Raw genomic sequence first — 16,889 nt, forward strand, 5'->3', positions numbered from 1 at the left:
GCGGCCCCTGCAGGCCTTGGGCGTAACTGCAGCTTAGTGAAACGCTTGTGTCTGTGGCTTGGGTGCCGTACATGCACGGAAGAGGGGATCTCCTTCCTCGCTCGTTTAGTAGTGCTCGAGTAAAATTTAAGTTTCTTTTGCCTGGTGGGGTCTGTGCTGGAGCTGTGGCAGTGCCAGAAGCCGGTCTTTTCTTACTTTCTGGAAGATCCATCCTCAATACTGCTCAGTTGTTGCTGCTAGGCATCTGGCGGAGTAATGGCGGATGAAACAAATGTCAGATCAGTGGGAGCACGCATTACATCACATCATCTCAAATTCTCAGCAAAAAAATTCTGGTGCCGGACCGGCACTGCAAGTTTCATGTGACAATTTAACACTGTTAGCGGTACTTACAATGAATATGTCAGGGCACATTGTACACACCATTGAATATTTGTAACAAATTTATGGTGGAAAATAAGTATTTTTAAAGTTGAAAAACTCCTTAATGCACCTTTAAGAGTGACCTGTAATAACAAACCAACTCGGTCGTCTGTCTGTGCACTCGCCGTCATTAATGTTTCCAGTGTATTGTTCCCTGCATAGAAGCAATAAAAGGACAGAGAACACTACTATAAATTCCTTCTATTTTTTTTTTCTTCAGAACGCGATTTTTTCCTTCTCTTTACTTCTTGTCCAGTATGACTCTCCTAGTCCTGGAGACCAGCTGGTCTCCGATCCACCATAGCGGGGTCATGGGCTGAGATTCATCCTAACAATGCAAATAAGATGCAGCAATGTTGAAGATAGATGGATGCGTATAAATGGATAGCTACCATAGGTTGCCAAGGTTAATTCTTGCAGTTCTTAGCTGGATAAATGGAGCATGAGCACACAGGACTGGCGCTACCTCAAAGGTCACGTATGTCGTAGAACATCTGCAGCCTTCCTTCAATAAACATCCATGCATAATACATCGAATCGCAGGCATGTCCTTCTGTCCTTTACTTCAGCCTGTCAGTTTCCTCCTCAACACCCATGATACACGACACTGATGTCCTGAAAGCTCCACCTGCTGATGAGCAGAGCTCACACACACACACACATGCACAGAGCTTCACCCGCTCAAATGCCACCACTCCCGCTGTGCAGGTCTGATTTTTTTTTTTTCCGTGTGACTTTTGCAGTTTTGTGGCAGCTGCTCACCTTAACAGCTTCAAAACACCCCAGTGTAAATCAGAACGTGCGATTGAGTTGTGACCATCTGATTCAGAGGTCAAAGTGTCTGTTTGGGGATCAGCGGCGGCTTCCTGAGACCAGGACAAGCTGAATTATTAAGCGAGTCGCAGGAAAGAGGGGAGTACTGCCATACCTTATTCTGCTATTCCATTTGAAAAGCTGTGAGGCACAGATGGTTCTTCTCATCTGCAGAGATGGCCACAGAGAGAGCTTGTATGTGTCTATATGTGGGTGTGAGATAAACTAATGTATGTGTCAGCCACCACGCTCTAATTGGCCTATTTGTGCACCCTGGCCACTTACTGAGAGCAAAATTTCCTCTTCCAGTGGCCCCCCGCTGCTCCGTCGTCCCACTTACAAATTCCTGCTGGACTTCTGTCAGCAATCCAACTAAATAATCTGCTATCAAATCTCTGATGGCAGCGAACGTACATCTGTGCGTGTGTCGACACACCGGCGAGAGGATTCTCTTCATCTGTCAAGTCACTGTTAGTCATCATGGGATCAAGAGAGCCATGTCTTTGATTAGAAAAAATCAATGTGTGCACTGCGGAGGCTTTCTCTCTGTGGGCTTATGGTGTATTGAAAAGAAGCATATCTGACAAAGACATCCACAACTGCAAAATATATCTCCGCCCGGACCTCTTTTGTTGCTCTCGGATCATGCAACGCAGTAGAAAAGAGCTGTCAGAGAAGTCAAAAGTCAGCTTCTGCTGAAGTCATCCTCAAGTAGGCACGACTCTTGAGTCAAGTTTATTTTTTTAAATGTCTCTAACTCATTCTTACACATTTCTTTATCATCAAAACATGACACGCTGTCATAGCTGGGTAACAGTAGCACCAAAAAAGATGTACAACAACAGAAAAGGCAGCTCAAGCAAATGGGAGCGTCTCAATAGATGACCAGCCTTGGCACTGAGCTCTGCTGACGTCGAAGTGCTGTAAAGGAAGCTGAGAGCAGCGCTGAAATGAAAAAGAAACCTTACTCCCATGTGGAAGACATCCTAAGGGGCTGAAATGACTGCAGGTGAGATTCAGGCCTGTTAAAATAGGAGGGGGAGGACGGGGGGGGGGGGGGGGGGGGGGGGGGGGGGGTGTTCCTGTGACTCACTGGCCTTTTTAACACTGTGGATTCTGACAGGTTCCTGCACACAGCTCACAAACACTCACGCGTTTGAAAAGCACCTCACATTCCTGGTATGTACTGTCGGTTTTGGGAAAAATAAAAACAAATGTCTGTGTCCCCCCCCCCCCCACACACACACACACACAGACAGGATGACAAAAAAAAGTTAGCAGGTTTTAATGGGAAAAAAAGTGAAAAGATACAGGAAACTGGAACGGGGAGAGAAGAAAATAAGTGGGAGGGAAGGACAGAATGCAAAGAGAGGAATGAGGCGTGTGTGTGTGTGTGTGTGTGAGAGAGAGAGAGAGAGAGAGAGAGATGAAGTGAGGAGGCGGAGAGAGGAGAGGAGCTGCGAGGGAGGGAGTGATGTAGACAGGGAGGGTGGAGAAGAGAGGGATGAGCCTCACTCGGATGAAGGATTCCAGGGGAGCGAGGAGGGACCTCCAAGTGTCGGATGAATAAAACTACACGACATGTCTGCAGGAGCAGGGAGCAGCAGCCGGGAGCGTCTGACCGATGGAACCAGGAGGGGCGCCGGACCCTCGGCCGACACACACTCCCTCACGTGACCTCTCCATCTGGCTGCCCCCCCTGATCTGACACTCTGAAGAGACGCCCTGACAGGACCCAGTTTCACATCGGGGCTCCCCTCGGGATGACCCTCCACCTGGGCTGAGATCCGGCTGAAGTTGAGGGGGAGTTCACTCTGAGCTGGGTGCTACAGGAAGGCATCATGGATATGTACAGATATTTCACTTTACTTCTCTTCACTCTTCCTCCACAAGGTAAATCTTTTAGCTTCCTGAAAGAATATGCTCTTTCATGACGGCACAAATTCACTCAAGGACACAGGAATCAGAGGTCAGACAGCAGGATGCTGTGATTTTGTTTGTGTGTGTTGTACAAACAACTTTTCTTGGATTATTATTCCCATTTCTGTTCTCCAAACTACTGCTCTGTTTTACTTGCACAGTACAGAAAATGGTTACAAATGCTGTCTAAGTGTGTCATTATTGCCTCTAAAATAAACCAAAAGATAGTAAAATATGAAAATTTAGCTTTCTTCTCTTCACCCAATCGTATCAGTCCTCTCAAGCCCCAGTCTTATTCCAGTCTTATTATTCTTTTGAAAAAGCCCGGAGGCTAATTTGCTGGGCTGATTATTACCATCACTGACAAAAACACTCAACCTTGTGGACGCAGAACTTGCCTGGTGTGTTTTTTATCTTTTAATTGAGCCGTGATACAAAGCGCCTCTGTTGCTACCCGGGCTTGGTAACCTGGTAACATCCTTCCTGCGCCTGGTTCAGCGGCACTCTGTTGAATGGAAAGTGATATTTGCTGCTGGTGCAGTATTGGCCTGTGAGAGTGCATTGATCAAAAGAGGACAGATTTGGGTCCGGTCGCTCTGACACATCTGAATAACTCAGTGGGATGGAGCTTCTCGGCTTGTGCTTTTCATACCTGGTAACAGCCGGAGACGACACAAACTGTTCATAAGATTCATATTCAACACCCAAAATGAACTACTGTAGATCATCCAAGCCATTTTATGTGATTACAAGTATTTGCATACATATTTACTGAATAATGTGGAAGACAAATGTCTGGAAAATAGGTGAATGCTGAATAGGCTCATTATGGTCTGTATCAGGACTGTGAGATACTTTAAAGTGCATGTAAATGTCAGAATCAAGAGGAAATTCACCTGTTTCTCCTTTCTTTTGAAAACGGATTATCCACGATATCCTTTAAGAAAATTATTAACGGCACGGTGGTGGAGTGGTAAGCACTCTCACCTCATCACATGATTCTCAGTGGTTAGATTCCTGACCTCAGGAGCTTGGCTGGGTTTGTTTGCATGTTCTCCTTGAGCATGATAAGGTTTTCTCCAGGCACTCCTGTTTCCACGATCGGTCGAAAAACATGCATTTGATACAACTTCAGTGTGAACATCGTGTGTTGTTCTGCGTTTGGGCTTCAGATGGATGGATCACTTGTTCCAATAACACTGCTTTTAAACCGATAGAACAGGGATCAGGTCTCCTGTTCCCATACGGATTTGCTGAAACAACACACTAATTTCTTTTGAGAAATGTTCATTTAATGTCCCCCTCACCCCTCCACCCCAATAATGACCTAAAGTTTCCCCTCTTGCGTGCATCCCACACTCCTCCACCTGTTTCCTCCCAGCAGGTATTATTGATGTGACTCACATGTTGTTAAAGTCAAGACACCCTGCGAGCGCTTCCATCTAAACCCATTAGTTGCAAGCGTGTGTTAACATCCACCGGAGCATTCCTCCTTTCTTTCCCTCTTTTTGTTTTTTTTTTTTTATTATTAAATATCAGCTCCACTGAATGGATACCACTCTGATCTGATGTGATTAGACACAAGCTACCTGTGTCTCATCTGGGAAACATGGAGGCATTTCAAGGTTGTTGGATGTCTGGACATGCTGAACAGATTTAGGCGTAAACAGGAAGGGAAGACGCCGGCAGAGGAAGAGGGGAAAGAAAGAAGAAAAGAAACTGTATCCTTTTAATAAGATATTGATTCGGAGCCTTTAAACAGTGTGGATGCCAGTTTTCAGGCAGCTGAAGGACAGCCCATCAGCTGTGATTGAGAGGGTAGGAGGACCCGGGAGGAAGGCCGGAAGCGTGACAACAACACCTGGAGCCACTTCTAAGACTACGATCACGGAAGACGGGGCATTAATCTTTGATAGATAGATAGATGGCCGTACACTTGAAAAACAACTACAAAACAAGTAGTCTGGAGAGGAAATCCATCTTTCTTTGCAATCGCTTGACTGCAAAACACCCTGAAGCCCTTTACAATTAGCAGGACAGTATATAGTATACACCATTTTATGCTTCACACTGGAGGAAGGTATTGAAATATGCAGGTAGAGTCAAGAATAATGAAATATCAGTGAGGCCAGCTGGATAAATCACAGCAGGTGATGTATTGCTGAAGCTGTGAAATACCTGCACACATACGAAAGGTCCACAAAGGAACAGAGCCCTCATTGAACTATGGGAGTATGATACAATAGGACATTGTGGAGTGTGACCTCGGGACCAGCCCTGCTTGTTTAATTGTTCCCAGAACTCATTAGGTCGCCCCGGTGCAGAGGGGGATGCCGGAGGAGGGAGGATGAGACGTCTGGACACATCGCTCCATCAGCATGTCCGCTCGGAGACGGATGTCCTCAGACTCGGATTCATCCTTCGTCTCATACCGCCGTCTGTTCTGGCGCTCACCCCCCACCCCGCCGTTTGTCTCATCTCTCAAACAGGGTCTCATGTAACCACACGCCACCTGTATAATAGAGGTCACTCTGCTTTTAGATTACAGTCTGTGTTCTTTGGCTAAATTCCATTATAGATGAATGCATTGCGAAGGGGAGCAAATATATTCGGAATTAATGGTCTGGGTCTGAAATCCTGGATTCTGTCTCATGCAGAAATGTGCAGAAAGGGGAGCAATTGGAAATGGTTATGAGGACATAAAAAGGGCCTCTGAAGGAGTTTGGCACTGAAGCAACTGACACAAATGAGCACAAAGTATAAGCAATAACATCTGATGAACGTTTCATGCGCCGCTTAAAGAAAAGGTCCACAAATCTTGGTTTATATGACACTAATGTTACAAACCGGTCCGAGCTTTCTTTAATGTGTCCACTATCCTTTATCTGTGCCCTCAGTTCATTCCCAAGTCGGACCCCGAGGCCACGCTGAAGAGAGGCTGCTCCAGAATCTGTTTGCAAATTACAATAAGCTCTCCCGGCCCGTGAGAAACACCTCGGACACGGTGCTGGTCCACTTCGGGCTTTCCATCGCGCAGCTGATTGATGTGGTGAGTAAACCCTCACAGTCTGAGTGAACCTGCAGGAGGGACTTTTAATGTGTGAATGAATATTTATGACGTACCAGCCAGAAATTACACTCAGTGCTGATTAGGAGAATCACTGCCAGGTATTTTCTCCCTATTTTGCAGGACGTGAAGGTTTCTGATGTGATGTTTTCTAGTTATTCACCAAACTTTATTTATGGAAACAAATCATGAACCGCCTCCAAATGTAACATATTTCAAAATATTTGCCTGTGTAGCGGTAATTAAATATAAAACTGTTGTGGTTGAGAATGAATTCATGAAAGCAATTCTGGAGCTGCAGAGCTACTGTCTCTCAGTCACTGTTTCACCAAACTCCTGTTTGCTGGAGGGAGAGCTCCTCATTAATTATAAAGTGGCTCGATCTCCTCACAGCAGCTTAAAATCCATTCATTCATAATGTCTGGAAAGCATTAAGAGTGTGCAGTAAACATAGTTTCTCTATCTGAGAGCTGCTGTTTTCACGTTTTGAGCAGTTTTTTTCTTCTTGGTGTCGTCCATGTTGGACACCTGCAGGGCAGAACAGTGAACAGGCGGAATAAAAAAGGCCGTCATCACACATTGACGAGTATGCATGTTGCTGGGACTGTGGGAGAGGCCTGGAAGAAATGTACGCACAGGTAGAACAATTACAGAAGAGATGTGACACCAGAATCAAAGTGGTGATATTCAGGAGTGCTGACCACTCCACCACTGTTTTTCTCCAAACTACTGAAGAACAGCTTGGTTATTGTAACGTTAAAATTGCCAACAGTGTGATCATTTTATACTTTTTTAATGTTTTGAAGTCACTAATGCAATAAACCCGCCATTGATGTGACACAGTGAAATCATTCATACCACCATAAACCAAATATTGAATTTTTTGTTTTCTTTTTTCTTAAAATCAAACAAAAAATGTATTTTTATTAGACCTTTACACATTCACATTCAATTATGCTTCTTGACATTTTTTTACACCATTTTTCCTTTTTTTTTACATGTTTCTGGATTTTCAGGAATAACTTACAGTAGATTGACACATTTTCCCAACAGCAATTACATAGAAAATAATAATGTTTTGTGTAATTAATCTCTTCTTTTAAAGGCGCTGTAGGCAGGATTCCGCATCTCCGCCATCTTGCTTAGGGTTACCTAAGCAAGATGGCGATTTGACCCATCTAAGATGGCGATTTGAAACTCAGCACAGCCAATCATGTACTGTTTTCTCTGACATCATGCCCTTCTGCAAGTTAAGCCCCTCCCACAAGAACGTGCGACGAACGCCCCTCGACCAATCACGGTTAGAGCCTCAGGAGCTCTTCTGATTGGTCAAAGATACCTGGAGCTGTCAAGATTCCTTTTCAGCTCAGAACAGAGACAGATGGAAACGCTGCGCCCTCGCTGTAGAGCAATTATGCTACACTCCTAAAGGATTATCAATGGATACTCTAACATTTAATCCAAAGAAAACACAGAAAAATTAGCATTGACTAGCAAAATCCTGCCTACAGCACCTTTAAGCACCAATATCTAACTTGCACAGAATCGGTTGTCTTTCTGACTTTACAGCGGATCTTTAAGTATCTGTGTTGGTAAAGTTTGTCAGAACATCAATAATGTGTTCAGCTGAAGAAGAAGAGAGTGACCTGGATACTGTAACACTTACAGCTCAGTCTTGGAGTTTTCCTATATATTTGGTTTTCAGTAGGTTTTGCTGCTTTACTTTCAAACAGAGCATTAAACATTTATATTATCTATGTATACAGAGTGCATCTAGATGCTGCCATAAGTGAGATACAATTTCACATTCTTTTTTTCCCACTTCTACAACAGTACTTTTCAGAATTCATAACTCTGCAGGAAATTGATATGAGTAGAGTCAAAAACACTTTCCACAGGAAGTAACTAAGAAAAAGGCACTGTTTTTTAATTTATTTATTTATTTAAAGTAATAAATAATTCCTCAGTTTCCAGTCACAAGAAAAAGCTGACAGGAAAAAGAGGTGCCAACAGAGTTTATGTAGTTACTATTTCCTCCAGATGTTGTAGATTCAAGTGAGCCAATGCACGTGACAAAGAATTAAAACTTATTAGACTCCAGCTCGCGAAGTTACAGCACACTCATTATCTACACCACAGTTGCATAAAAATTTTCCCTTCTGAAGATTCAATATATTGTGCATTAAATGAAAAGAAGTCAAAAGAACATCGCTCTATTGTTTGTGGAAATGTAGGAAAATTGAAACATTGTGGGGAGTGGTGAAACTGATTGCTGTAAACATTATCTCTAAACCCATATTATGTAATCCCAAGCTTTCCTTGCTGGGCTGATACTCAGAAAATCAATAAACATGAGAGAACACTTACACTCTCAGCCAATCTTCAACATGCCCATTATAGAAAAACCACGGCCTGACTCACTCTGAACAAGGAAGTACATGTTTTCCTCCAATAACAAGAACACACAATTTAACCAACCTTGCATCTTAACTTGTGTAATGAATAATAATCCAATGATAACCAGATACTAACATTACCTCATAAAAACAACATGTTTTGTTTGTTATTATTGGGATTGTCAGGTGTTTGGATGCTCCATGTGCATGCATTTGTATCAGTGGTACCTTTATCAATTCTTCCCTCACTATCACACCTGTAATTATTAATCAGCAGCTCAGAGCTGCATCAAGCGAGGGAGATAAATTTAAATACAGATCGCTTATCGGAGGAAATGAAACCACAACAGACAAGATTACATTATTTTTTTCCTAAATTAAATTCAGTCGTCAAGTATGCTAACACTGGCAGTAAATATTCAGATCTGTCTCCTGAGTGGCAGTCGAGACACAGATGCCAAAGTAATATCTTCATCCTCTCTTGTTCTTCTGTCTTTGCATTCGAGACAAACTTTGATTTTAGACACACACACACACACACACAAACACACACACACACACACACACACGCAATGTGCATATCGCTGATTGGCTGTTGTGCTGCAGTTGACCAAGTTGAAAAAAAAACCCAACATATTTCTGAAGGCTTCACTGCATATAGAGCCACACGGTGCTGCCTGGTGCAGCTCAGTGATTGAATATGTACAGTCTGCATCGCAGTGGGAAGGATTCTCCAAGTTTTTGACACACAATTAGCTGACAGTGCCTGCTGAAGAGAGTCAGCTGTGGGTGAAGTTGTCCTCTCCTTCAGAGTGTTCACTGACTGCTGGGTCTTAGATGTTGCAGGGAAGAGTTGCAGAAAGCAGCCTGCCAGTGAAGCAACAGTCTGTATTTTTGCATGAAGCGCAGCCTAATGTTGTTTTTTTAACCTTGGAGGATTCCTCACTAGAGTCTTTCTTCTAATTGAATAAGCAATGAATTAAAAATAACTGTAGAGCAAGAAAATCTACGTATCTGATGATCAAATCTTGGCATCATTTACACGACAATGTCTGAGGAGGAAACCACTTCTGCATCTTCGTTTCAGAAAAGATTTGCTTTTACACAACGTTTTAAAAATGATGTCCAATCACTTGGAAATGAGTTTTCCTGTTGGACCAGTAGTGGGTGCTGTTGTTCATTTTTATAATGAAACCACACGTGTGCAGAGAAAGTTGACAGTAGTACACACACATGTTCGTATGGACGGACTACCAAGGTGGATCACTGTAGAGCTGATTCTTGTGTCTGAAAAGGGCAAGTGGCAAGTCGCCATTGTTGTCCGTCTATTCGCGCATGTGCAGAAGAACTATTCACCACAACTATGGGGCACAGAAAAGTTGCTTTTCTAAAAGCTCTATTTTCTCCCATTTTCACGAAGAAAAAGCCTTTTTAAAAAGCTCCACCTTGGGAGCCATTTTCAAAAAGTCTTATTTTCAGTTGAAAGCTTTGTCGTGTAAACAGGACCCTAGACTGACAATAATCTGAAAGCAAATTAATGCCAGATGTTTTTGTTTTTCATGAAAGGATGAGAAGAACCAAATGATGACAACAAACGTCTGGGTCAAGCAAGTATGAGATAATGAATAAATAAAAATGCAAATGAAAGAATCCAACTCAAAGCTCATGTGGGTAAATATTACGAATGTTTCTTTGCAGGAATGGAATGATTACAAACTCCGCTGGAACCCGGAGGAATATGAAAATGTCACCTCCATCCGTATCCCCTCCGAAATTATCTGGAGGCCCGACATCGTCCTCTACAACAAGTGAGGGTCTTCATCAGCACACTGCATATGATGTGAAGAACATGTTTATTTCAATCATGCGTCATGCCTTCTTAAATGTCACCAATTTTTAAAGCGGAGAAAAAAAGTAATTATATGTTTAGTAATGATCAGACGTTGATGGTTTGGCTGCAACAGATGGCGTGACTGGAGGGAAAACACCAAGAATCTGTTGGTACGCCAAACATCTTGTCCTGTGCCAATGTCATAAAGTAATTTAGCTGAAATAAATGTGAACAAGGTCGGCCTTAATGGATGCGGTTCAAAACAAAGCTCGATATCACAGAAAGTAATACATCAGCGCCTTCAATTGGACGATGAAATGTAATAAGATGTGTTTGGGTGGGGGGGACTGCTGATAAAACGCATCCGGTGTGATTACCTCAGGTCATAATCTCATTCTAAACGTAGCTAATCAGCTAATTTGTTGAACCAAGCTGGACATGAGGTTGACAGAATTTGCAAAATAACTGTCAAATGCATGTCACTGCACAAACTAATGAGACAGAGCAGCATAATTTCATTTGTGACACGTGTCTTGCAGAGTAGTCCAACAAAGACACTGAAGAAAACAGCAAATTTACTTCAAAATAATATTTCCTGTTTCGCAGTCTGAGCTGCTGAGTGCTGAATAATGGCGTTCAGGTGTGTGAAAGCAGGGAGCAGTCGTGACTTGAGAGATTTGAGTTGAACAAATGAGACTAATCCATTCAATTAGAGGTAAAAGATGAGAGAAAAGGGGATTTGGCAGCTGATGCTCCAGATTTCAGACAGAAATGGAAGTCTGCCATTTAATTATCTTCACAAAAACAGTTTACTTCTACAAAAAAGTGAAGATTATGCTACTACATCTCATCAGTTATTTGTTCAGGCAGCCTGGTGTGTGTAAACAAGTTTGATGCTACTGACACGTAAATACATTTATCATCAGCATATATGAACAAATATTCTTTGTTCTTTGTTCTGTACAAATATACATGATTTGGCTCATATCAATGGCATGTACCCATTAAGTTCATTGTTGTAGATTTTTACCTTCACTTATCCCTCAAATCCAGCAGTCATTCACATATTATTATGGTTTCAAGTTTATGAATATCAGAGCTATTTTAGATCTTCATTTCTGTAAAATCTCACTTCAAGTTTCTCGTCTTTGCAGTTTCTGTAAATTTCACTTAAGAGCACTTTAGCTATCTCCATGGAAACTGGACAAACGCCATCTGCTGAGGACAATTGAACTATACTGTTGAAGGAAATGCAGTTAACCTTGACCAATCTGAAGTATTCTTGAAGAAACGCCCGTGAATCGAAGCCTTGCAGTGAAACTATTGACGGAGGCAAACGCATGAACTGTATTCAATAAAGCTGGCTCTACTTTTCTGTGTTTTCTCCATTCCTTATCCTCAGTGCCGACGGCGACTTTGCAGTAACTCACCTCACCAAAGCACATCTGTTCTACGATGGTCAGATAAAGTGGATGCCTCCGGCCATTTATAAGTCGTCGTGCAGCATAGACGTCACGTTTTTCCCTTTCGACCAGCAGAGCTGCAAGATGAAGTTCGGCTCGTGGACCTACGACCGCGCCAAGATCGATCTGATCAGCATGGCCAGTGATGTGGACCAGATGGACTACTGGGAGAGCGGCGAGTGGGTCATCATCAATGCTGTGGGAAAGTACAACACAAAAAAGTACGAGTGCTGCACAGAGATCTATGCGGACATCACCTACTACTTCATCATTCGAAGGCTTCCGTTGTTCTACACGATCAACCTCATCATCCCCTGTCTCCTGATCTCATGTTTGACTGTGCTGGTGTTTTATTTGCCATCGCAGTGCGGAGAAAAGATCACCCTGTGCATCTCGGTGTTGCTGTCCCTGACAGTGTTCCTCCTGCTGATCACGGAGATCATTCCCTCCACATCGCTGGTGATCCCCCTGATTGGCGAATACTTGCTGTTCACCATGGTCTTCGTCACGCTCTCCATCGTAATTACCGTCTTCGTGTTGAACGTACATCACAGATCGCCGCAGACGCATGGCATGCCTCACTGGGTGCGGAGGGTCTTCCTGGACTTGGTACCTCGGGTTCTCTTCATGAAGCGCCCCCCGGGCACAGCGAAGCAGCACTGCAAGAAGCTGATCGAGATGATGCACCGTCCACCCACGATATCCACAACAGGCAACTCACAGGCCTTCTGGACAGGTCTGGAGACAGGGCTGAGACAAATGAACCAGGTCGAGAACACACACCCAAAGACTCGCTCTGACAGTCCCAGCATCCTCGTCTGCTCGCCCTCGCCCCCCTCCTCCCCTCTCCAGGACCACAAGGAGCATCTCTCTCCGAAGGCCAACATTTTCAGCCGTTCCACATCCGGCCAGTACTCGGTTCTCTCAGAGAAGCATCCTTTGCGGGGACACAACTCGGCAGCTTCGTCCTCCTCCCAGCTGTCTTTGCCCCCAACTTTACATCTGGGACTGATACGCAGTCTGTCGGGAGACGAACCGGGAGTCCTGGCCCCGAACGGTCGCTCCCACAGCGAAGAGCAAATGAGCGACCAGACGAAGCAAATTCATCAGAGAGCCGGACATCGCTGTCGCTCGCGCAGCTTCCAGTACTGCTGTTTCCACGACGACGGAGTCATCGGGATGACGGGGCTTGTGAAGAAAACGGCCCCAACAGAAAACCTGGTGAAAACTGTCCCAGTAGAGTCCACTAAAGATGCAAGTACCCAACAGGACACTCTGATTCCAACCATATCCCCCGCTATGCAGAGAGCCATAGAAGGAGTTCAGTACATCGCTGATCATCTCAGGGCAGAGGACGCTGACTTCTCAGTGAGTATTTTATCACAAATAATTCCGGAGTCAACATTAGAACAATGGAAAAATGTATTAACAGTACAGACAAGGCAAAATATTGAAAATGTAAGAGACCAATGTCATTTAAATGCAGATGAAATACACAAAGCAGCGTAACACTGACCATTTAAATAGAACAAATAAGAATGAAGTATCTGAATATAGGTGAGGGATTAAAGGATATTGAAACGATGAGCTGAACAGGCAGACAGCATCAGATAAACAAAACACACATCAGACCGGATTTCAGGTGTCAGAGTTTAGTCTCATCCCAGTGCTAAAAGCTAGATTGATGGAGAGAAAAAAAGCTGAGATGAGTTTGTCAGATAAACAAAGAACAAACAGTTTCATGGTCACAAAAACAGAGAAAGGCGAGTGTATCTGCCACTGTAGTCAACTTGTCTTTTATTAAATAAAAATAAAAATGTTGTTGATGTTATTCAGGGCCAAACTGATATGTTTTTTTTTTTTTCTAGAAATAAAAGAAGTTATAAGAATTATTCTGACTCACATGGACCTGAATGTGAAGAGATGCACAGTGAACCAAATACCTAAAAGACTATGGGGGATCAGGGGTCAGCACAACTTTAACTGGGATCCATCTACATGACATTCCAAGTGAAAATGCTTTGTTTTTCTGTTGTCGCCTCAGAAAAATGCCTTCACATAGTAACATTTTCAAATTACGTCCATTTACATGGGAACAGCAGACATGCTGAAAACAGTGTAGTTAGTGTGCAGTTCTTGTAGTGAAACTGCGCCTTTGTACATAAGTTCTTCAATGCAGTTAGAAAGAGATTCAACAGAAAACGATTCAGCTAGTTAATTAAGTTAATGCTATAACAGTGAAAAACAGATATGTTATATTTGGGCTTGATTATAGTGGTTAGTGCTTTGCCCTCACAGTCGGAGTACCCCTGGTTCAAGTCCTGCATGTCAGTGGAACTTGCATGTTCTCCCTGTGTGAGCATGAGTTTCCCTCCACAATTCAAAAATATCTATTTAAGGTTAAGTGGTGACTCAAAATTGTCTGAGGATGTCAGTGTCTTGAATGGACGAGTCCCTAGATTTATAATGATTGTGGAATCTTTATGCAGTGACATCCAAAAGCACCTTTAGATCCCTGAAAATTAGAAATCATAACCAAAGATCCACTAAAAATTCCCTCCAAAAAACAAATATTCAGTGTGTCAGGAGAAAAAGAAAAACCTCTTGAAGCCAGTCTGTGGTGATGCTACAGTGCACTTTAGCTCCATCCAGAAACAGCTTGCCTTTAAAACAATCGGTCCCCGGTAATTTGACCTTGAATTTTTCATAAGAGACATAAGCAAGGATTGACTGACATTTCGGAGAGAGCAGCCCCGTAATGAAAAAAAGCAGCCATTCGAGAGAAATCAATCAAGGGTGAAAAAAGTGACAGCTGGTAAAAAGAGAAGAGGTGTGGTGTGAAGACTGCTGTTTCTCTCCTCTGCCAGGTGAAGGAGGACTGGAAGTACGTGGCCATGGTCATCGACAGGATCTTCCTCTGGATGTTTGTGCTGGTGTGCATCCTGGGATCTGTGGGGCTCTTTCTCCCTCCTTGGCTGGCCGGGATGATCTAGAATCTCTAGATCGAGATAAAGAGACACTGACAGGAGGACTGACTGTCTCATATTGTAAAATAAACAAAGAGAGCTAGAGAGAGAAAAAGGTTTATCAAAAATCTTTTTATTTTCTATTTTGCTAAGAGACGAGTCGCATTCCGTGCTCTCACCCCGAGTTATCAAAAGGTCACTCACTGAGAGACAAGATGAAGTATCTATCATTGATTCCAGTGGGCATATAAATTCTTTATGAGGGCAAAAGGCCAACGGCGAAAATATCCTTCTGCGCCGCTCCGTTTTGACATTGAGCCGTGTGGCTCAAACTGTCACGTTTATAAAAAAAAATGCTTGAAAAATGGAGTGACACCTTCAGACCTGCAGATAAAACCACAGAAAGTACAGGACTGCAAGTGTAGCCACTGATTTCACTTTGATTTATATCTCACTTTCAGCATCCCACAGCCATGCCTGTGTTGAAGTGTGCTGACAGTCGGCTGCGCGCCGCTCTCTCCAGATATCCAGGCCTTTCTGTTCATAAAAACCTCATGTTTCTGCTAAACCTGATTGTCAGAGTTCATTGCTGGGAAAGACTTCCAGCTGTGTGTGGCTTTGTGCAATGTTGAGTGCATAACTCCACATGAGCTCCTCAACCAGCACAGTCATTCACTAATTCTCCTTTCCTCTTTGTTAGGATCACAGCATTTTGGGAAGGATGGGATTCAGAAATGCAGAAAGATTTTGTTGGAGATTTCACTTCAGTCACTGATGCTGGTCTCACAGAAAGTACAAGCAGATTCATATCTGGGCCAGGGCCTTTTAGCTTATAGTTTGCATGTTGTCCATGTGTCTGTGCCCCCCCCCCCCCCCAACACACACACACACACACACACACACACACACACACACACACACACACACACACACACACACACACACACACACACACACACTGAAGCAGTGTTCACTCCTGCAGCCCATTTTTCTGGTCCAAACCACTGAGCCACTGATTCAACATAAACAGTATTCTGCAACATAATTTCCACAAGACTGCTGCTGTCTCACATAAATATCAAATGATTGTGGCATTTTCACCAGCGAAGAATGAATTGACAGCGAACTAAAGGTGTAAAAAATTGATTTCAGTCCAATTGCACACCATGGTGCAAGTAGCGGCGATCACACTTCCACTGATGAAACACAAGAACCCAGCCGACCCATTTCAGCCTGACCAGACGTAAGTGTGAACACACTGGAGACGGTATGAGAGTGTGATTTTCTCCCTGCAGTGGATGGAAAACCTGTACAGCATGCACGCTGAAACGCAGCTTCATGTCCTGAACAAGTAGAGTTTGGATGAATGTTCTCAGATGTTCCACACAGAAGTGAACCAAGGAAAGACTGACAAAGAGATCAACACCTCAAGACTTGAAAGATGTTAATTTAATAAAGTCCTCAATGTAAAGCATTAATCTTCAAGATATCACATATTTTGATATTCATAAACGTGACAAAGGCATTACCATGCAAAGAGACCTATTACCATCGTTTTACCCGAGGTTTAAGGACTCGGTGTGACTTTATAATTGAATAGCTCCAACATTTCATTAAAGTCATCAAATTCTGTTCACTTTAATCCCGACCTGCCTTTAGCAGCTTCTCTTAATGGATCTTTTTTAATATCTGCAACAGCCAAAAAAGAAAAGAATATAAACGTATTCATGATAGAACTCCTGCAGCAATTGAGCAAAGGTTAATCGTCTTGCAGGACACTGGAATGGGCAGGAGGAGTTTGGGGGGCTGAATTCGGTGTGTGTGTGTGTGTGTGTGTGTGTGTGTGTGTGTGTGTGTGTAAGAGTGAGAGGTGTGTGGAGGCTCTTTGTCCCGTAGTTGTAAAAAAGACGGTGCGGCATGCTCTTTCATTAGGCAGTAGATGGTGAGTGCATCCTCTACTTTGGTGCTGACTAAGACACTGAAGCGTCTTCTTGGCTCATCAGCATCACG

At 43.3% G+C, this 16,889-nt stretch overlaps 1 protein-coding gene across 1 annotated transcript; it reads left to right on the forward strand.

Moving 5' to 3' along the window:
- Positions 1–3,029: 3,029 nt before the first annotated feature.
- Positions 3,030–14,936, forward strand: LOC115407824 (neuronal acetylcholine receptor subunit alpha-2-like). Its single transcript, XM_030118337.1, has 6 exons — positions 3,030–3,129; positions 6,054–6,205; positions 10,186–10,230; positions 10,318–10,427; positions 11,853–13,281; positions 14,781–14,936. Exons 1-6 carry the CDS (start codon positions 3,078–3,080, stop codon positions 14,904–14,906), a joined length of 1,914 nt encoding a protein of 637 aa, XP_029974197.1. The 5' UTR covers positions 3,030–3,077; the 3' UTR covers positions 14,907–14,936.
- The last annotated feature ends 1,953 nt before the right edge of the window (positions 14,937–16,889 follow it).

The sequence above is a fragment of the Salarias fasciatus genome, chromosome 20, assembly GCF_902148845.1.
Source record: "Salarias fasciatus chromosome 20, fSalaFa1.1, whole genome shotgun sequence".
NCBI lineage: Eukaryota > Metazoa > Chordata > Actinopteri > Blenniiformes > Blenniidae > Salarias > Salarias fasciatus.

Excerpts from the sequence above, each read along its gene's own strand:
- LOC115407824 (XM_030118337.1), top strand. The coding sequence starts at position 3,078 with ATGGATATGTACAGATATTTCACTTTACTTCTCTTCACTCTTCCTCCA. Across the intron at positions 3,130-6,053 it reads CTTCACTCTTCCTCCACAAG|TTCATTCCCAAGTCGGACCC; the intron begins GTAAATCTTTTA and ends CTGTGCCCTCAG. Across the intron at positions 13,282-14,780 it reads CAGAGGACGCTGACTTCTCA|GTGAAGGAGGACTGGAAGTA; the intron begins GTGAGTATTTTA and ends CTCCTCTGCCAG.